This window comes from Caloenas nicobarica, chromosome 1 (genome assembly GCF_036013445.1).
Source record: "Caloenas nicobarica isolate bCalNic1 chromosome 1, bCalNic1.hap1, whole genome shotgun sequence".
Lineage (NCBI taxonomy): Eukaryota > Metazoa > Chordata > Aves > Columbiformes > Columbidae > Caloenas > Caloenas nicobarica.
This window is the reverse complement of record NC_088245.1, coordinates 214567568-214589705: the sequence shown is the minus strand read 5'-3', so window position 1 is coordinate 214589705 and position 22138 is coordinate 214567568. Positions and strand designations below refer to the sequence as shown.

General features: G+C 39.5%; 1 protein-coding gene across 2 annotated transcripts in view; it reads right to left on the bottom strand.

The window, feature by feature from the left end:
* The window catches only part of PGM2L1 (phosphoglucomutase 2 like 1), a 42103-nt gene that overhangs the window by 6180 nt on the left and 13785 nt on the right, over positions 1–22138 (bottom strand). For both annotated transcript variants that reach the window (XM_065649845.1, XM_065649837.1), the window contains 12 exons: positions 20736–20903; positions 15269–15375; positions 13431–13515; positions 12432–12515; positions 10831–11024; positions 9947–10136; positions 7883–7980; positions 6937–7117; positions 5282–5375; positions 2932–3061; positions 1582–1771; positions 972–1105 (listed from right to left, as the gene is read on the bottom strand). In XM_065649845.1, the coding sequence (XP_065505917.1) occupies positions 972–1105; positions 1582–1771; positions 2932–3061; positions 5282–5375; positions 6937–7117; positions 7883–7980; positions 9947–10136; positions 10831–11024; positions 12432–12515; positions 13431–13515; positions 15269–15375; positions 20736–20903 (1655 nt within the window). The remainder of the gene's footprint in view (positions 1–971; positions 1106–1581; positions 1772–2931; positions 3062–5281; positions 5376–6936; positions 7118–7882; positions 7981–9946; positions 10137–10830; positions 11025–12431; positions 12516–13430; positions 13516–15268; positions 15376–20735; positions 20904–22138) is intronic.

Sequence of the window (22138 nt, the reverse complement as noted above, 5' to 3'; positions counted from 1 at the left end):
CCAGCCCTCCAGCCAGTTCTTTATCCATCGCAGATACACCATCCAGGCCACAAGCTGCAGCTTTTCCAGGAGATGCTGTGGGATACAGTGTCAAAGGCGTTACTGAAGTCTAAGCACACAGCTTAAGCCTAAGTACACAACTGAAGCCTAAGTACACAACTGAAGCCTAAGTACACAGCCTTTCCCTCATCTACTAGTTGGGCCACCTTGTCGTAGAAGGAGATCAGGTTGGTTCTAAATGAAGTGAGGTTGTTCTAAATGAAGTGAGAATTTCCATGCCCACATAAACAAAGAAGTGCTTTCATCTACCAGACAATCAGAAAGTTCTCTGACCAAATAAATACAAGTTTCCGGTATAGAGCTGCAATTCAGAAAACCGGGGTGTAGAACTACCACTTCTCTGACCTGCTGTTACTCCACCATCAGTTCAGAACAATTTAAAAACATGATTCAAAAGATTGCAATGGTCAGAATGTTAGGGATTGGAAGGGACCTCGAAAGATCATCTAGTCCAATGGTGTAAACACACTATATTTTTTTCCCCCTTTTTAACTGGAAGAAGCTGAATCCAGGTGGCTGCCAAAAGGGGAGAGACCTCTAGTTGCTATCCAGAAACTCAGAGCAACACAGCAAATTCCCAAATACCACAGGAATCTACCTGGGTTTAAGGATATTTGCACAACTTCATGACTTTATAATTCCAAGAGAATAAGGAATTAAGTTAATTAAAGAAGTCTCCTACAGTACCAGATGCTGAAAATTCAATTTTTCTGTCTTATTCACTGGAGAGAGGGGTCTCTTATGAGCAGGAATGTGCATCACCGGCCAGTTTAACAGGCTGGAACAGTCAGCTGAGGCTCAGGTCTCCAAGAAGGCAGAAGAATCTCTCTCTACACAGGGAACAGACCTCAAATATTGATTTTTCAGCCCAAAAGCACCTTGCAGCACGTGCACACAGACCAGCCACTGACCTCTGTTCAGGCAGCGCGCACATCTCCGCATAGTACTTGATCTTTGGTTCTGTTCCGCTAGTCCGAAGGGTGGCAACGCAACCATTTTGAAACGTAAAAGTGATCATCTGGCTGCTTTTACTCACTGGCAGCACCTGTAAAAACAATATTTTGTTACAGACCACCCCAAGTAACACAAATGCGGCGGGTTTTTTTATTTTTATTTTAATACAGCATTCAGTACATAGAAAGCTAAAAAAACGCGCTGAAACCTGCTGCCTATCGCCTCGATCAGACTCAATATTTCAGGATAACGGGACTGCCTTTTACTCCCACTGCAACTCCAACATCTGGAAGCCCAATAGGCTTAAGAATTGCAGGAGCCTCAAGCTCAATTTAATTTAAAAAGTTCAGTCATTATTATATCAAAATAATCAACACTATAGTGAAGCCATTTTACATTTCAGCAGTTTTCTTCCCAGTAAATGTTGTTAAGTGTTCTTAATATACAATGGTAATTATATTGCCATCTTAGCTGACAAAGAACATCTCTCTGTGCAGTTCCTGGTGCATTTAACTTCTAATTTCTTCAAAAAGAGAACCCCTCCTGCAATAATACTTGGTAACTCACCGATTTCTTATTCGGCTGGCTGCTGTCATAGCCAGTGGTAATATCTCGTACGTGTAAAATATTGTAAATACCACAAAAGCTTGGATAACACTGAGGGGTATCGAAGTTCCGAAGTTTCTCAAATATCCTTTTGATCGTAGGAGGATCATAGCACAAGAAATAGGAAGTCTTCGAAATGTGATATCCATACCTACAAGCAGATTGACATTTTCAGTTAAAAGATTCCAGTTTCCTGCACGTTCGGTACCTAAGGAAAGCCCCAGTTTGGAAAAGCAATAACAGAACAAGAATGCAGCTCTCACAGCTGTGGAAATAGATATTTATAACGAAACATTTGGATTCCGAAGCCAATTTCACAGTATTACTCAGATCATCTTAAGCTATTTGTAAATTCAAGCCAAGGTTTCAGATCCAAAGAAACAAAGGCCAACCACTTGGCCAAGTATAGCCTCGGTAGCCCTCAGGAAAATAATATACAGTATCATTCCTACACCACGTTGAAATTTAAGTTGTCCTTCACTATATTCCACCTATTCCTCGTTCTACAGAGACCCTTCTCTGCATCTTAAAAAAAATAAGCGTGACTAGAAGATGAATCCTTCTCTTATGATGATCATGGACAGCTTTTTAATCCAGCTGTGCAGAATTGTTTCTGCTGCAGTTCGCTTGCGACAGAGCGAACTCCTGAGTGCCACGAAGAGACAAACGTCGATCGTCATTTGCGCTTCCTCGTTCCAGGGCCTGCGGTCGGTCTTTCTGCTGGGCCGGCAGGAAAATAAATGGCATCTATGATTTGCTGTAATTGTGCCAGTCGTCCCATCGAAGCACAGGAACTTCTCCCAATAAACTCGGCTTATCACAATACGACTTTTCATTCTGACATAAACATGTTCCTCATTTTATTGCTGTCTATTGAACACAGGCTGTTCCTTTAACCTCTGTTCTATTACAAATCTCTGCCAGAACAGCACGTGATCTTCTAACAATCCCCAGACAGTGTTTCGGTAAAAATCTTAAGTGTTTAAAGAGAGGCACACTAAGATATAGCTACCCAGTAAAAGATAAGTAACACAGCATGAATTAAATATGAGAGAAAAGTTTGCCCTGGGGAATCCGTATGCAAAATTCTACTTTTTCCACGATTTATTGCAGAAACATGATAAAAAGCATCTCTTTAGTCTTTTGGGAAACGTGGCATTCAAGTGGTATCTGTAATTCTGAACACTGCAGCATCAGAAAAAATAACTTATAGTGAGAAAACATCTGAGGGACGTATTAAAAAATACTTACTAGATTATTCTCAGCTCCAAAACAGTGAAGTAGAACACGCTCCTGAAAAATACAACTTACGTTTCGTATATCTCAATGAGTTTCTGCGCTAGCGTGAGGTTGTTGTGCTCCAGGTACGTTGCAATTTCCGCTACGACCACAGCTGCACTCACACCGTCTTTTTCCAACACCGATGTGCCACACATGAAGCCTAAAAATAAAAAAGATTGCTCATGGAAAAATAAGCTGACATACTATTACACTGATTTACTTCAAGTTTTAACCTTTTCCCTGGAAAATAAAATCGGTCAATATGCGTAAGCTGGTTTTATTACTGCGTATGCATTCCTGTTTTGTGTGAAATCGAAGCTGGGGTTATAGGGCTGGAAAGACACATGTTATAATCAATTAATTGATAACATCTGCTCTCTGAGGGGAATCTCACATAGTCCAGTGCTAAACACACAGTATGGCCAAGCTGCCTTCTTTCCAAAGGGATACACGTACAAGATCTTACTAATTCCTTATGGAATTCTTGAATTTTATGAATGAAACTGGCACCCAGGCAACACACCCGTTTCAGTGCATCCCTCATTTTAAAATGGCATATTTTATGTGAATATGCTGTCCCAGAAAGCTGCCATTTATCCTAAAAAGTGGAGAATTCCTACAGCCGAAACATTCGCTACACAGTTCTCCGCAGGTAAGTGGTGTCAGCAAGATTACCAAGATAAATAGAGTGCTCAAGGCAAGGTCAACAGGAATATTCACATATTTCCACTTAATGCCATCCCTGCACATGTCTGGATCCCTCACATATTGTTCCAAAGCATGAAATAAACTTGTTTTTATTCAGAGGGGACCGTGCACAGGTCCTGGAGGAACTGCAGTGTTGGATTGCGTGACCAGAGCGAAGCGCTTCCCAGTTCCACAGAACAAATGAGTCCTCACAGAGAGGACCCGTAAGAAATTAAAGTGCTTAAAAACAGATCCTATGCTTAATTTTGGCTAAAAGGCCACAAAGCAACAGTAGTTTGGCCCTGGCATCTCAGGACTTTCAATCTGTATAAGAACAGGTTTGTATCACGAAGCTGCACAGGATCAGTATCAGAATCGGATGTCTGAGTGGATCATAAATATTCGTAGAATCATAGAATGTCAAGCCCAGTTCCTGTCCGTGCATATGACAACCCCACAATTCACACCATTTCATTGTGGGAATGACTATGTTCAGCAGGGAAAGAAAAACCCCTTGAGGAAAATGCTCAGAATAAAACTTTAAGACACTGGAGAACAGATCCCAAGCTCAACACATACCCACTCAGCCACCTTGGGCAAGTAATTGAACTCTTTGACCACATTTTCCACCAAGGAACCCGTTGCTATCTTGAAATATACTCATGGGGTGCATATGAGTTGTTGGGAGAGTCTTTTTCTGCGTGCGTACAGCCCCTAGAACAATGCAGACTCAGTCATCTGAAAAACAAGTTATCCTGGCCACGCAAGATGATAGGAAGAGTTCTTTAAAAAGGAATACAAAGGGCTGATTCATCCCGAATTAACCACTTTGCTCTGTTTTAATGCAGATGTAATCCACTCGTTGGTCCACGTAAGAAATCTTCCGCACGCCGGCGAGTGCAAACCTCAGCTCTCAAGAGTACGTGACAATTTTTACCTGCCCATGGGGAACATGTCTCCAATGTGAGACAACGAACTGACCACAAATACGAGAGTTTTTCCCATGTCATTTATTCAGAGCAGCAAGAGGGAAGAGGGGACCTGGTTTGAGGTTTGTAACACCCCATAGTAGCTTCCACATTCCTTCTGCCATTTCCACATCCAAGCAGGTGGGAGTTGTTATCCATCAACTGTTTCATTCAATCCCCCAATGCCAAATTAAAACAATGACACAAAACGCCATCCCACAATCACACATTAACACTCTCCTGAATTGTCGAGCGCACTCTTGCAAGGGTGAAAAGTGTCAAGTGATCCAGAGGTGGGTGTCGAGCTCTGCCACAAGAGAATTCAAAATAATTGTGGTGGTGTTTGACAGGGAGTAAAATTCATGGTGGTCTATTAAATCAATGGCAATATAATGCGGAACGCTGCAGATTTAAAAACCAAGAGCCAGATAGTGCACAAAAGGGAGACAAGAATGGAAGAGAGAAGCAGGAAGAGGAAAATGGATATAAATGTAAAGGAAAAGACGAGTGGTGGGGAAAGAATTGTGGACAAAGTACTAACAAGTTGTTATTCTCTATGTAGCATTTATGATGCTAGTTGGCAAGTTGATTTGATGAGAGCAAAGTACTACAACAATAAAGAATAAAGTATCTTTATGTTTCTTTTCATTACTAAGACTGCTCCTTCTTAGGTGCATTTTTCCCCTACAATTCTCAATATTTTAAAGGGATATTAATACACATACCAATAGACTCTTCAAACGCAAAGAGAACTTCTTTTCCATTATCTAGGAGATCTTTCACTCTGCTTCCAATCCATTTAAAACCGGGGAGCGTTTCCTGAAACAGGAAAAAAAAAATAATGCATTAAATACACGTTTTCTGTGCCGTTTCAAGTTTGGAAGTTCAGGGAAAAGAAATGGAGACCTCAGACTAAAAGAAGAAAAAAGAAAGGAAAAAAAAAGATGACGCTTTCAAAATTTTAGGGTCAATGGGAAAGATCGCTTCAGGATCTAAACAAAGCTTAAGGACATTTTTCTTATTTTCTTCAAATAATTTCCTTGAATTTACATCTAATCAATTGACCGATAGAACAGGGACAGTAAAGACAAACGTTAGACAAGTTGTATTTTCTGTATAGATTACGAAAGTAAGGCAAAGAGTCACTGGGCAGCATTTTACTAGTGAATACTCAACTAGGACACGAATATCAAAATCAAGGAGTGAGAGACTCTGCTGCTCTCTAAGATAAGATAAGATGTTCCGTGGTGCTTATCAGATGAGACAACAGTACAAAGTTATTCAAGAAGAAAAGTTACAGAGATATAAAAAGCAACTTTGGGTGATGGGAGGGAAGAGCATTGCCTGATTTCTTCAAATCACACAAAAGTAGTCAAAAGAAAATGGTCTTTTTTTGGAAGGTACAAAGAGGCAAAGCTTTTAGAGGAGATCAAGGGGTTCTGTAAATTCCTGGTGGTTTTCCAGTCAAATGTGTCCCCTTCCAGAAAAAAAAAATGTGAACAGTATTTAGTGAGTTAAAATCCACTACGAGGCAGTGAGATTCAACCTGATCAAGCATATCTGGACAATCACTAAAAATTGTTTACAGAGTTGCTTTCAATTTTAGTTTTTAACTTATCATTGTTTGGCAAAATATTTTCTCCTACTGCATGTGGCTTTAATTAAGACGCATATGAAACAAGACTTGGAACTCTGTATGTTTGTGCTAAGCTTTAGAGCACTTGCATCTCTCAGGGCTAAGATCCAACAGAAATCACAGCAAGTGCTTGATTTGAATGTAAAAATTAAAATAATAATTGCCCATCTGCAGGGACACTCCCAATTTTCTTTTTTAGCAAGTCCTCAATGAAACTACATTAAAGATCTGAAGATAAGAGTTCCTCTGCCTGTCACAATTCGAAGCAAAACCAAATTTAAAACCTACTAGTGAAGGAACATTGTGCAACCTCTGTTTGTTACAAATCCATCAAAAAACACCCAATTTTTGTAGCAAACACACCAAGTTGCACACACTTTCATTCCCTCACACAGAAGGGTTTATCTCTAGGAAAATAACCAAGACAAAGGCATTTCTCTTACACGTAATTCAGGTTTTAATCTGTGCCACCTGTTAGTCACAGCCTCCTTGCAGCTTTGCATAAGCTAATTTCACCGTCTGCATTCGCTGCAAGAATTGAGAAACACTGCGGACGCTGAAATCAGGCCTGCCTAGATAAAAACAGCATTCTCCGCAAGTTGGAACGCATAAAAACTCCTAGCCAAAAGACTGGAAATCATCTGGTTTTCATTTCATAAAGTCATAAGTTGGGGGGCAAGATGAAGAACACAGCGATCAGATTTTGTTCTGCCACAACGACACCATAAAAAAAAACACACTCACTTCGAAGTGAAATCCCTCCTTAAGAGCAATGGCCCTCAAAATTTTGGAGGAGACTGTGGTAGCCAACATGTAAACGTTCTTCACATCCGCGTCTTCGGAGCAGTTTTCCTTCCAGCAAGAAAACATCCACCACCCAAACAAAGCCGCCAGTTCGTTGCCAGTGAACACCTTCCAGCGGCCGCTGCAGACAGGAGAGAAAAGAGTGTCTTTTCATGTTTTCCACCTCAAGGGGAGATATTTTCTGCGGTCACTGGAACAACCGGGATCCGAGCATGACAAGCTGCTCTAGACAAAGCCACCGCACTAACAGGATGCCACATTTATCACGTCTCGATGATTTACAAGCCCAGCGCACTCTGTTTGCGAGCAAAGATACCAAGTATCTTTACCGTCTAGCTTTAAAATAGCTTAGGTCTTTTTAATTTCTCAAACAGAAGTAGTCTATACAAGTCTATACGTTGCAGACAGGCAATGCCTGCACAACTGTGCATTACAGACAGTTACTTACACAGCGATGGTTTTTTGGCCTGTTAGTGGGAGAAAAATAATTTATATTCAATATGAAGCAGCCAGGAAAACAAAAAAAATAGCCCACAACAGCTAACTGTCCCAATGCAGAATTTGGTTAACAGAAGCGAAAACACAATAACAACAAGATTTTACTGTCTTTAGTAAGTTTTCAGTTCAATTTTATTTGGCCATTTACTGTAACACTGCTAAGTATTTAATCTTATTAACCAGTTATTAACTGATTTTATTTAAAATACATTATTTTAGGTGAAGCTATACCAAAGCATGAAGCCAGTAAGGAAAATAACCCAAATAACTAAGTCACAACAGGGAAGAGTGGGTTGAAGGTGCGTGACTGTCAAACATTTGGGGATATTTGGCAATTTTCACTAACTCTGCTGCAGAAAGAGGGAAAATAAAAGGTCCCGTCACTTACTTCTCCTGCTGTTCTGCCACCGCGAGTCTATCTGCGTCTGGATCAGTGGCCACCACTATTTTAGCGTTTTCTTTCTCTGCGAGCCTCAGTGACAACTCCTGGTGGGAGAAGAGAAAGGGAAAAAGAAAATATAAAAGATAAAAATCACAAGTGCAAAAATCCAGTCTTCCTACTTACCTATAACATGCAGTGATATAAAACCTCATATGGATTGTTGTGACAACCTTGATGCACTCCCCCCGTCCCAGTCGAAACAAAGGATGATGTTATGTCTTAAACATCTAGTTTTTGATACTTTGGTCAGAAAAGATTGCTGGCTGTGGAGCCAGACACCTTGTTTTGTCTTTCCCAAGGTTTTGTGAAACAACACATAGATTTTTAAGACAGAGGCAATTAACAGTGTTGCTGTGAAGGCCTCAGGGCCTAACTGGGATGACAGAGATGAACCATCTGTCGGACAACCAATTACCAGAAGCAACCACAAACCAACAGCTATGGGCAGAACAACTCACTTCTGGTCAGCACTGTGAACTTTCCCCTTGTTTGAAGACCCCAGACCCACTTCCAGACAAGTCTTCCTAAGTAGCATGAAGAGCAAACAGAGGGAGGAGATGAACCGCCTGTGTGCAATTTGACTACGAGTCAACCACTTCATTCTATAAATGCCACAGCCTGGATGAGCCCACTTTGAGCTCTCCCCGCTAAATAAGTGAGCTGCATGGCAATGGTTTTACTACTCACAGGTCAGTGGATGAGCCCAATTCAAGTTCAATATTAATCATTTAGCTTAAGTAGATGCACACTAAATATAATGAATTATTTAGAGATACACGGTTGTATGATTTTTAATATACTGTTTGCTACATGTTACTTGGTAAGTTGGATTTGCTAAAATTTTAAGCTGTAAAGTTCTGCTCATATTTACCAAAAGCAAGTACAAACTACACTGAATGCTTATAAGGCCCATTTTGCACTTTGCTGAGAAAGGATTTATCCAGACAAAACAACACCTGCAAGGCCATGGACCATAACCAATGTCTACAGCCGAACAAAACAAGGGCCCACGTGGAGTCAGAGAAAAAGATCCAATGAGAAGCAAGACGACCCCAAAGTGAAATATTGCTATTGGACTGAATCATGGTGTGAATGGTTCATAAAGATATAAAGGTCTATGGTTTTCTATGCTCGGTCGGACCTCTGCGCAGGAACCCAGCTTAAGTCAGCCCTCCTGCTATTCTACTCCATTAATTTTTTTTTTTTCCTAAGAATTTTGTCTCCTGAAAGTCTGCTCTGCGTACGGTTATCAGGCCTCGCCTGAAAGTTTGCCTCTGGAGCTTTAAACATAGAGTCCAGAGCAAATGGTTATCAGGGAGAGAATCCTGAAAAGTTTGCTTGGTGAACGGATACAGGCACCTGGAGAGAAGTTCAGCAGCATTCGGCTTGGCGTATTTCCCCCATGCAGTAAATAATAGAGTGAACCCGCCACCAAACTCTTTAAAGTCGCACTTCTCTCTAAGAAATCTAAACATTGTTCTGCAGTAAGCGGAACCCTAAATTACTCTCTCGCGACAACCCCCCTCCAGAGGACGTCATGGGACTGATTGACCTGTGGAGCCGTAATATCTTTGTCTCTCCCTCTGGTATCTAAGTTTTCCTTCTCTCTCTCTCTTTTCCTTCTTGAACATATAAAGGCAACATCGTTCTAAGTTCTGCTGCTAAAGTCTTGCTAAGTTTTGTGCTATATTAATATACTTTCGCCAAGTCACTAATCGCTGTAATTTGTATTCCACCAAGTGCTTTTAGTAAATTCCTAATTGAATTAGACCTCTGGAGTGATTGTCTGCCCTTCACTTTGTGTTACCGCACAGACATACCCAGAGTTAACTCACACCTGATCTCATCTGTTGGGACAGGGCATGTGTTGCCTTCAGAGTTAACTCATCCCTCATCCCACCTGGTGGGACGGGACAATTACCTACAGCTGAAAGCCACACAGTCTCTGTTTTCTTCCTATCCAAACGGAGGAAAGCTCATAAAAATATGATGAAGTAGAAATAAAAATACCAGCACAGATTCTCCTTCTTCAGGATTTGGGCATTTGACAGTCGAGAAGTCTGGATCTGGATCTTTTTGTTCAGGTACCGGAATGGGGGGCCGAAAGCCAAATGCTTTGAAAGCCGCCCGCACGTAGTCATGTCCAACTCCATGAAAAGAGGTATGAACAAACTTCAAATTGGTTTGCTCGTTGAGCTCCCTGAGAAGGAAAAAAGAAGTTCAGTAAGATTTTAGTTATTTCGCAAGGCTACTTTCATGTGGGAAAGCAAAAGCAAAAGAAAATGCAGTTACGCTTTGTACTATTCTGCTGACTTGTGCATTGATTTCAAAGAAGGAACCAGGGAAAAGTTCTCATTTGGACTTTCACTGGAAATTGCTGGTTTAAAGCTGCTTCTCCTGGAAAACGAGACATTTACCTTCTGCTCAATCAGCTGAAAGCCTCCCAAGAATGAACCGTTAATTTCTGCAAACTCAAGCTCTTCTAGCACCCTGAAGATCTTACTCTGGCTCTACCTACATTATTCATCCTCCTCCTTTTATCCTTGTCGCCTGCCCCCCTTAACCTTAATCTCCCCACTTTTATTCCATGCATTCACACCTCAGCTTTACTCTGAATTTCTGCATTTTATTCAGAACTCTTTGACCATATTTATTTGCATAAAATGGTTCACATCAGGGTGCTTTATTGCAGACGAGTATCCAAAGGCAGGTTGTTTTATTGTCAATTTAGTCCTAATGATGGTGACCATCTAATTTAACGACACGTCAGAGAGGGATGGGGTGAGACAGAATGGAGAGATGGCCAAAAAATTATTCCCACCACTCAATTTTCCACATGTAATCTAGAACTTAATTAAAAAAACAATTTAAGTACACTTTGCTTTATACAATACCTATGATAGCAGATCTTTTTCAGATCCTCCATGTAGCTGTCACAAATTTTCTTCAGAGGATCCTGTCTAAGGGGGCTAGTGTCTACTAGATTCTCATTCCAAGAGCCATTCCATGGTTCAACGCACTCTTCTATACATTTGATAATTTCCTTATCATGAGGAGCGGTGATCTGGGCTCCATTTTCCCAATAAACCTGGTGGAAGTTTAAGGAAAACACAACAGAGTTTATTTACAAAGATGATAGACTTCAGAAATTCTTTTAGCCATAGGATTCTGCATATTTCCTGCGTCTTGAAGTCACAAAGGTTGGCATCAGACCAGCTCCATTCTCAAAAATCACATGGAATCAGATAGTTTACGACTTTATTTATGTAATGATAGTTACTCAGCAACACAACCTATTTTCAAAAAAGCTGGTGTTCAACTATTATGTCTGAAATCACCTAGACATGAGAAACAGGAACCAGGCACTTAAATTCAGCGTTGTGCAAACAACAACAGAAGAAAAACACCTTCTCCATACTCTGGCATTCCTTTTGAAAAAGAAGCACAACTTGCTTTTGAAATCGAGGCAAAACAGATAAGCAGTGTGCCAAGGTACACGTTTTTCCGTAACTGAACAACTATACTCTTTCAGCTAGAAACCCTGTCAAACTATAAAAAGGCTTTGTTAAGGAATTATTTAGATGCCGGTTTCCCCACAGTTTGTTTCCATTAGTATGGTTGAATTCACAGCGCTGACTTTCTACTCCGACCCATCCGTCTCTCTTTTCTTCTGGCTTTTACAAAACCCATAGGTACTCGGAACCTTCATAACTCTTTATCAAATGTGGTCAGAATTGTCCAAAACCTTCACAAGCCACTGAATTCGCAGGGGAAACAGTGAAAGATAAAACAATTCTTCTGAAAGACTAGAAAAGAACCCAATATCTTAGCAAAAGTAAAATGCTTGGTATCAGAAGACACAGACATAATAGCTTCTTGATAAATGAAGCACGTGGAAAACCGATGTGACTTGTTTTCTTATTCACTGCAGAAGTAGAGGCTAAGCAGAAGTAAAGGCTGGTCAAGTACTTTACAGCTTGTTCCGCTGAAGACGAGCGCAGTACAACCACGTCTCTGAGTTACCTCTGTGCAAAGTGAGACCAGTTTTCCTCTCATTGCCATTACTCACCTCTTACTAAGCTTCTAGAACGCTAAATTTAAAGTTTAGAGTTTAGTTAAGATTCTTCTCAAGTTTAGAAAGGAAAAACTGCATTACAATAATACATAAGCCGCATTTGCTATTACAGATGGTCATGCTGTTCCAAGCGTTCAAAATGAAGCCGCCTGCCTCTCTCCCAATGCCCAGAAAAACCACCTTAAAGGGAGCACCACACTACCACACAGTTTCATTAATCAACTATTAAACCATCACCATCTTCTGCACAGTTACATACTGTGTTGACAATTTGCCTAAGCTCTAGCTTAGTTTTAAACTCATTTTTAAGTCTAAGAGGCGAATGCATATTTGCTTAAGCATTTCTTCAGCTGCTGATTAGACTCTATGGAATGTCAAAACAGACTTGTGCTCAATATATACCACAAGTTCAAGCTTTACCTTGTATCCGTTGTCCTCCTTCCGGTTGTGGGACGCCGTGATCATCACACCAGCCACAGCTTTGAGCTGCTGAACAGCATAGGGCTACAGAGGAAACCCAGAAATGTCAGTTTACCCAAGAGTTCTGCAGCTGGCGTAAAAAAACATTATATTATTAGGACAGTTACGCAATAGGATGCCGCAGGAGAAGCATCTCCTAATGTTTCACTAGTTTATTTGCAAATCGTATACATGAATGCGCAACATTCCCTTTCCTGTAGCTAATAATAGAGGGAAAGCTTGTTTTATTCTGTTGCATAGAAAGATTATTCTATTTCCCAATTACATAAACAAAATTGCTAACTGGCCAACTAAAGAAAGTCTACACTAGCATTCGAGGAACAGAAAACAGGTGGGAACAGAATGAATTCACCAAAAGGGTTTTTGAGAAACAAGCTACAGGTATTTCTGGCTAAAGAGCATCCAGTTCTTCCAGTTGTCCCCTCCAAACAATATCCACAGCACACTAGAAAAACTTGCAGAATAAGGATTTAAAATGCTGCAAGAAAAAGCTTCTGGAGAACAGAAAGCTCTGTTTTTTGAGATATTAAAAGCAGAGGCAATCCTTCATTTCTTCCACTCTAAGCGCTGGGGGTCTTATATCCAAAAACATACAGTGTGTATATTCACACACACATAAATATCATCTTTGACCCTTATTACACACAGGCGTTTAAGCACAGAATAAAAGGGTGTTTCACCTGTAACTAATAAAGCAAAGCCTGGACTGCAATCACTATTGCCCTCACATAGCAGCCCAGAGTGAAATGGGATTCCATTGACCATCTGCGTACACAAAAATTCAGCGACATTCTTTTTACAGCCTCGAAGAGCCAAGCGTACCAAGCAGCCCTTATTTTTCTGAGAAGAAAATTGCTAGTTCCCATTTTTAGTAAACTTTCCAATACTCCCTTAGCTGCGTGGTTCAACAATTAAAAAAAAAGAGAGAAGATGACTCACCACAAACGGTGTAGGGACATAGGTGGAAAAGAAGTAGACAGGTACATCTTTAGCCAGCAGGACTGCGGCAGTGAGCTTTGCAAGTCTAACAATACGAAAAAGAAAACATTTAGTCAACACAGGACAATCCAATAGCCATTTACATTACTATAACCTTCATTTTACTTGTTTCTTAAATCCCTTTTTTTTTTTTTCCTTACACTAAAAGTAGGATCCTGCAGTTTACGCAGTGAACGGAATAGACTTTCCAGGTTACGGAATCCAAGACGGTGCTTTTATTTGTGGCTTGAAAAGCACAAGGCGCTTTGGTCAACCACCTAAATAAACCAGTGGTATCAAACCCAAAGATACAGAACCTACCGGTGGGACACTTGTCCTTCATTCAAGGACAGAACCAATCTCCCAGAAAGTTTCAAGTACCAGATGTCAGCAACAGCAGGTCTGGAAAAGGATTCAACATCCCACACAGCAAAGCCGTGCAACAGCTTCAGAAAATATCCATGAAGCAGATCTATTCCCAAAATATACTTCTGAAAACAAGCACGGGCTTATTCTAGAAAGGTTAGAAACTGCATCAACACCTGTGTGTTTAAACTTTGCCTTCATTATAAACTTTTCCTTCCAAGTAGCAGGGAAACTTAGGTAACTGTTTGATATCAGCCTGTTCTTTTCAAGTCAGGTCTACTCAGCTCAGCAGTTAATGGGAAGTCTCAGAGTCAAAACAGATGAGAGATTAAATAGGGTAAGTGTGTTCTGCTCACTCATTTTTACAGACAAGCATTAATATTTGTTTATCTCCCACAATAAGTGTATTGTAAGTCTAAGTTTCAGTTACTCAGAATTTCTCTATAGCGCCCATAAAAGAGTTCGAGAGCTCAGCTTGTAGTTGAAACTACTGAAATTTTGCTTGGTGTATCACAACAGTTTACATCAATTTAATTGTGGGACATAGACCGTCTGCCATCCCCCTCAGTAGCAGAACCAAAGCCACTCTTTTGGGGAGGTATAATTTCATTTTAGCACTATCGTAACTGTGTGTCAGCCAAGGAGACAAAAGAAACATGTCACTGAGAACTGATTTGCTCCTTTGATATGTGAAATTCTGCCATCAAGTCCAAATTTCAAGCTTTATGTGGCTGAAAAGGAACATTTTTTTTCTTACACTTCCACATTCTTAAGCTGTGCATAACCCTTTTTTTTTTTTTTCCTAAAATGTTTTGCTCTCCCAGTGACCAGGGATTAGGATTTCTCATGAAATTCAGAAAGCAGTTCTTTTGCAGATCCTCACTCCCCTTCCCTCGCAAAGAGCAGTTTGGCATCACTGGAAGTTTCCATTTTAAGCATTCCAGGTAAAATATTCCTGATGTGGAAATACATTAAGAGCACGGGTACCGAAATTCCGGGTTCCAGTGGGGTGCAGGTAGAATTCTTCTCCCCGAACAAGCTTAAATCAGACGGATTATACAAAATAAGAACGGTGTTAACAATAACACGTTAACATTTAGGGATCTCAAGCTACTGTGAATTTACCTTCGCATTCAAGTTTCTCTCCAAGAATATTAATTTCGTAACATCTGTCTAACATTCTTGTGCACTTAGACTGTAAATTCTTTGGTAAAATCTTTGTAAATTCTTTTGGTGAAGCAACCAGCCTCACATTCCCCATTTTCTGGCAACTGATATTGTAAAAGCTTTAGTGCATGCCTCTCTATTACAATTTACACAGGTTAAGGGAGGGGAAAGAATGTGGTGCAGTTCACGACAAAAAATATTCAAATGTGATGCACTGAAAGCCACAATTTAATTTCTAGGCTTGTAAATGTGATCAATACTCATACTTCTTACTGCTGCAGTTGCTGGTGACCTGACCTCGTGTGTCATATCCAACAACAAAGCCTCTCTGCTTAAAGTCTGAAAAACACCTCTCCAGATACTTGTAGATCCCCTGGAAAGACAAAAAAAAAAAAAAATAAAGAAAAAAAAAGAAGAATTAGTTTTAGTGCAGCACACACAAGCTTTAAAAATGATCTGTTATACAGGACATAATGTCACTAGTCAAAACAGGGCTCAGCAAAAATAGCAATAATGATGCCCACAAAAGCAGCATCTTTATCTTTTTTCACAGAAAGAAAGCAAGCAAATAGAGAAATAGTTGGGGGAAATAAAAGCAGTGCAATAATAAGTGACCAAACAGCATAAACAAAGCTTGAGGCAGCAAAATCCTCAAGCAGCAAACGCTTGTTTTCAGTCCGTACTGTGCTTTTAGGGATCCAAACCATCTTCTCAAGCATCCAGTTGAGAAAAATCCATTTTTTGAATGCCCAAGGTAACTTTGGTATCAGTCTCTGCTAGTCAATCCTTGTGCTCACAGCACAACACCTTTTCAGCACTGTTTCCAAAGCGTTAGGTCTAAATTTGCATTAAAAGGAAGCGTCATCCTTACCCACTTTTTCAAAAGAAAGTTTATTACTAGCAAACTACTCCAGGTGGACAGTTTAAAGTCCTTGATTTATATCCTATGCAGATATAATAGCAGAAATCGAGCTGTCTTCTCTAGATCAACGTAGAACATTTCCAACGGCAAGATATCAGAGAAGACTCCCTTTAAAAGACATTGGGGGTGAGGAGAAATATGTGTGTAAATGTATATAAGAGGAAAAAACCAACAGCCTCTCAGCTGCCTCTTCTTTTTGAATCAGGAGATGGGTGTTCTTTGAAAAAGTGCATAATACGGTGCTCCAGCTTCACATCCATTCGCTTCCCAGACAGAATCTCTCTGGATATTCATCAACTCGGGATGGATCAGCAGTTTTAGACAAAGAGGTGGAAACACTATTCTTGGTAGAAGACTCTAGAGACTACAGTTCACTACTAAAAGCGGCTTTCTCTAACAGAAACACATCACCATGATCTTACCATAGCCATTTTAATAACAATTATTGCCCTTTCCACCAAATAACGTGCTTCGAACGTGAACAAGTGGGTACCAGCCTCTCTTTGGAGAAGGATTTCAGCTGCAGGGGGATTCACAGAGAGAGGAAAACTTTAAAATAAATAAAAATCTTTGACAGAACTGGAAGCTTTGCCATGGTGTGATCTCCAGTTGAAGTCATCTTCACAAACAAGTTCACACCGCCCTGGCAACTTCAAGAACTTTCATTCACAGTTGGTAAAGAGATATGAGATAGAGAAATGGGGAAAACTTGTTCGAGTTTGGAAAAGATTGAATAACGTTTAGAGATATGAACAGCAGATCTCTTACAACAGATGCCTTATTTAGGCAAGCAGTATCGTGAGGTCGGAGGACATTGCAGAGTTTTATCTGAACTAGTTCCTCAAACATCAAGAAAATATAAAAAAGACGAGATTTACAGAAGAAACAGGAGCATCTCAGACAAACTAGTACTAGTTAGGAGCAGGAAATAAACTAGTTAGAAGCAGCATGAACTAAAGTAAGTTCAGATAGAACGATTAATACTCCTACACGCATAAAGTCAGTACATTACAAACCACAAAGCACTTGTTACAAATGTAAAAATGTCCTTTCTTTCATAAGTTTCTCAATTTAAAGAATTTCTATTTCCTTTTTGCAAGACTCAGGTTTTGATAGCGTCCCCACCTCATTTCTCCTGCCACGGCTACTGCTTCTAAATTGAAGATATCCAAGTGTGTACCTTGCCATTACATACTTGGTGATTATTAATAACTTATTAATCAGCATACGAATGTATCACCACCTCAGTGGGTCTAAAACACTAAAGTATTACCAATATTTATATGTAAAATTCAGACAGATCTTGTCTGCTCCTACAGCCACATTTTAAATAATCCCCTTGCATGTCCAGCCCTTTATGAGCAATTTCAAAAGAGAAGGGGAAAGCGATGGCATCAAGAATGGGATGGAAAGATTTTTTTTTTAACAGCTTTATGAAGTCCACTATTTATATCTTTCACCTATTATTATAAGATTTGCTTATATAGCAACAGGGAACTCGCAGCAATGATGCAAAGATGAGTGGTTATTGTCATTGCAGAGATCAGGGATGGATTATTTGCCTATTAATAAAAGCAAGTGGTTCAGGAGGACAAAAGGAGAAAAAAATCTTGGTTTTAGGCATAGGTTACACATCTACAATCTTCACAAGAGTCAAAAGCAACTTCTGGATATTCTAAACCTTTCCAGATCTGGCTTGTCATGATATCAATATAATAATGCAAACGAAGAAAACAGCATCTGCTTCAGCATGCGACTTAATTAGGATTATTTTAACTGAAAGAAATATTTTAATTACACTGAAATTTCCTTTTTTGAACGGCCATTTATTCCTGTAGCAGGTAAGAACAAATATAGAAAGACGGGGTTTCCCGTTTTCACGTCGGATTCAGCAAAACTGCTCATGTCATGAGCTTCTGAAACAAGAGGATTCAAACGAAGCGATGAAATCTGATGTCATTTACTTCAGAAACAAGTTTTACTCAGCTTCCCAGAGATTGCTTTCTCTAAATTGATACATGGCATTAATAAACAACTAAAAATAGAAGTTCCACAGAGGGAGCAAATGAATACAACCCAGTTTCTTACGTTCAGAAGCCAGTAATGGCCACGAAACTCAGCTTGCAAACACATTCCCTGCTGAGCAAAGAGGAATTTTTTCACTTTCTGCCAAGAATGCGTACGGGCGAACGCTCCGAGCTCGGTCACGCGTTCATGGGGCTGGAAACAAAGGCGACACGCAACGTTCAGGCGCCGGGAGCGTGAGCAGCTCCAAAATCAACACACCACACAGGCCAAAAAGTAAAGCGACCAGTATCAACTTCTTCTATCGCATTGCTGAGGTGTTTACTCTGCTTCGAAGGAAACTGGACTTGTTTAAAGCAACTTCGCTGCTTTTAACAATTCCATCACTGGCAAACTACTTGATTTTAAACTATTTTTTCTTGTTCTCTTCAGCTTGTTCCCATCGGATCAGTGGAGAGCAGTAAGTTTTGTTCCTACTGTGACAGTATTTGTAGCAGATGAGTTTGGCATCCTCAGATCAGTAAGGAAAGCATCATTCTAAGATATGCACAGTTTAGACAGTAGAAACCTAAAGAAAACTTTTTGTTAGACCCAAGATGATACTGAAGAGAAAAAAATAGATGTAAGGCTGGGTTTCAAACCCTGTGACATGTTACTCCTCTTTTGTCAAAGCTATTGGAATTTGGTTCCGGCTCCACCTGTACAAGTCAGACATTAGCAACATGTCAAATAAATTATTTCAGTTCTGTCTGCTGAGGGACTCGTATCAGAGAATGAACCTGCAAAGAGACAACTATTTTTAAATGTTTAAGTACACAGGAATAAATGAGAGGTTTTAATCAACTCTTTGTCAATCATGTAATAAAGCACCTTTAATCACATGGCTGAAGCTCTATTTATAAAGAGGTACTTGACAAAGTAGATAAGATTAGGTAGGGTTATCATAACAAAAACTTTTTATTGATGTTTCAAGTACAACGGTTATAAATACATCGGTTCATTATTTTTTTCGATAATAAAGCCTAAAGGTAGGAAAAGATAAGATGTTTAAATATATTTAGTATGCGCAGTCTGAACCCGTTTGCATTCTATATCTTCCTAAGGAAAGGAAACATCGAACATCCATTTTCTGATTCATGCTATTCGTTTTCAAAAGGATTCAACAATTCTCTTTCCTTGCCCCTCACTGAGGTGAGAAATGCTGGATTTTGCAGATTAAGAACCCAATTGCTTTTTGCTTAATATTCACCACAATGAAGTATGTGCAAGAATGACTATCGATGGCAGGAATGGTAGTTTAAGAGGACAACAACCCTGGACAAATGTTCAAATTCAGACACGTCTTCCACATGTTCAAAGTCTGGATAATATCAGATGAATTTCAAACATACTCTGAATTGATTTCTTGTGAAGTTTGGTTGTGAAGAGATGTTATTTAATCTACTGATAGAGGAACACATCAGCTGTAAAGCACCCTGGTACTGTACAATAAGCAAATTTAAGAAGAAAGCCACTGTGAGACAGAAATACAGAAAACGAGCATGTAGCGCTTTTGATCGAAAACTAAATCAACATCAACTGGTCCTTGCAAAGGTGTTTATTGAAAAGGTGGGGAAAGAGATGAGACAACTGAGGACCAAGTTCTTTGAGAAAAAATGTATCATCTGCCCTTTAGCAAAATCATGCTTCAAAGAAAAGCAGAGATGATTAAGCCTTATATTAATTAACAGGTTGATGTATTCAAACAATCACCACACATACAACTCATTAACATTGCTTTAAAGAGAAGCAGGGAGAGAAACTGAGAAGAATCTGATCCTTTTCCACCCTCTTCTTGCATGCAAGACCAAAATCAGAGGAAAAAAGAAGGGTAAAAGATAGTGAAGAAACAAGTCCAGAAAATTGTCTTTCTGGTTGTTAATCAACTTAAACAGCTAGTTAAAAGAACCTAAAACAACCTAAAAACAACCTAAACCAACTCTAACCCAAATATACAAAAATTAATTTATAGACAAACCATGAATCATCGACCTGATACAATATGTAACATAAGACTTGAGGTTTGAGAGTTTAAGTTTGTATCTCGAATTACCTTCTCACATGTCTACTTTTAAAAGAGCCAAGATCTACACAACTGCACTTAACCACAGTATTTTCTACAACTATCCAGCCCAGTTACAGGTAACACAACCAATTTACTGGAAGGATTCCCCAGAAGCTCAACAATTTACTGTTCTCCTGGACTGTTCTCCACAGTCAGTCTACATTTGATTTTTTCATCTCACTCCCTGTTCATTTTCTTAGTAAAACCTGCTATTTTTGTACAGTTATTCACAATTCTGGCTCAAAATGAAAGAAGAGGCTTGTTTGGTTAGGGATGGGTTTGCTTTGAGTTTTCTTCATTTTGGTTTGGTTCTTTGTTTTTTGGGGGTTTGGTTTGGTTTTGTTGTTGTTTTGGATGTTGTTTGGTTGGGTGTGGGGGTTTTTTTGTGTTTGTTCAGTTTTTGACAAACAGTAAAAGTTCTTAGGACAGCTAATGATTTCCAACTTGAGAATAGTATCATTGACTAATAGACTTTGCTGGTCAAATTCCAGCAAAGTGATTCTATTCTGCCTCCTAGGATGCCCAGTTTCAACCTGTTCAAACTATTTTTCTCCAGTACTGAACACTTCATGCTACCACTCTACTGCTTTCCTGCTCGGTTTGTATTTCAATGGGACAACATATGACCCAAATATTCACCAGGAAACCACTCGCTTGTCTCCTCTGGAATTATTCAGCTTACCTGTGTTGATTGGATCACCGTAAGATCGTTAATGTAGCAAAAACCCGCTCCCATGGCAGAGCGAAGCCCGGCGGTCCCAAAGGTCAGCCTGCAGCAGAGGCGATCCCGTAACTCCTTATGCTTTCCATTCTGCAACAAGTCTTCGATCTGTTCTTTCGTTTTCTGGTTCTGCAAAAGAAGAACAAGGTCCTTGTTTAGCCCTTGAAATCAGGATCTGAACTACACGCTCGTTGTTTGTAAATAATTCCTAGTTCTGTCATGCAACAAGTTCTTGTTTTATACAATGCCCATCTGTACAAAGTCTCTTTGTAACTCTCATTTCTATTGTATTCACTTTTCTGTATCATCCTTATTTATACCAGATTCACGAGCTCTTGCATCCTTATTTATACAAGATTCAAGAGCTCTTACTGCCATAGATATGCTGGAGTGTCTGCCCAATCATTAATACACCTTCCGGCTACATAAAACCTGTAAGTGAGAAGCACAGACTTTAGAACAGGTTTTTCCAAGACAAGTAGCCCAAATTAATTCTCAATCTGCTGGAAAACAGACCAAAAAAACTAACTTCAAGGCACTATTTCCTTCCTCCCCACCCGCAGGAAAGGTCTGCAAACAGGCACAATAAAATAAAGCTGACATGGTAAAAACAAAGATTTTCTTTTCAAATTACATTAAGCATTAGTGAGGTGGGTGCAAGAGAGTCAAATCCCTGTTCACCGCAAACTCTTAAATAAAGGTAGGTATTTATGTCAGAAAATCTCACCTATTTTTGATGCTTTCTGTTGTCATTATAAACACTAGATATGAATGGGTTGGAAATTTAAAAAAATCCTACTCCTGGAGGTAAGTATCACATGTATGATTATTTCAGCCGCTTTTCACTATTCTCCAAACTTAGATTTTTAACTTTATTTAAGAGAGTCTCGGGAATCTTGCCAGTAAAACACAGAGAATTAAAAACTAATTTCCTCAATTACTTAACAGTTCAGAAATAATGCACTTTACACACAGTACGTGACAAAGCCACTAAAGAAAGAATTCTCCGAAGAGAATTACTGGTGTCAGTGAAACTTAATTTTATTGTTGGTCTTATAGAACACAAAAGTAACAGTTGCCTTATGATTTGCCCCCAAACCAGCAAAATATAAGTGTTTGTCATTTCCATGTATAGAGAATACATTTACTGACACTCATAGTTCAGCTGAGGAAGTGATTTTATACATCTCTGAGAGGCTTAATTCGAGTATTTACCTTAAGGTACGAAAATCTACGATCCTATGAAATGTTTTTAAGTCAATCCTCTGTAGCACACAGTATGTTACATAGAAGGGTGGATAAGAGACACTGATTATTTAAGTCTCCCTCTTTTCATTGAGTATTTTCCTGAACTTGCATCACTG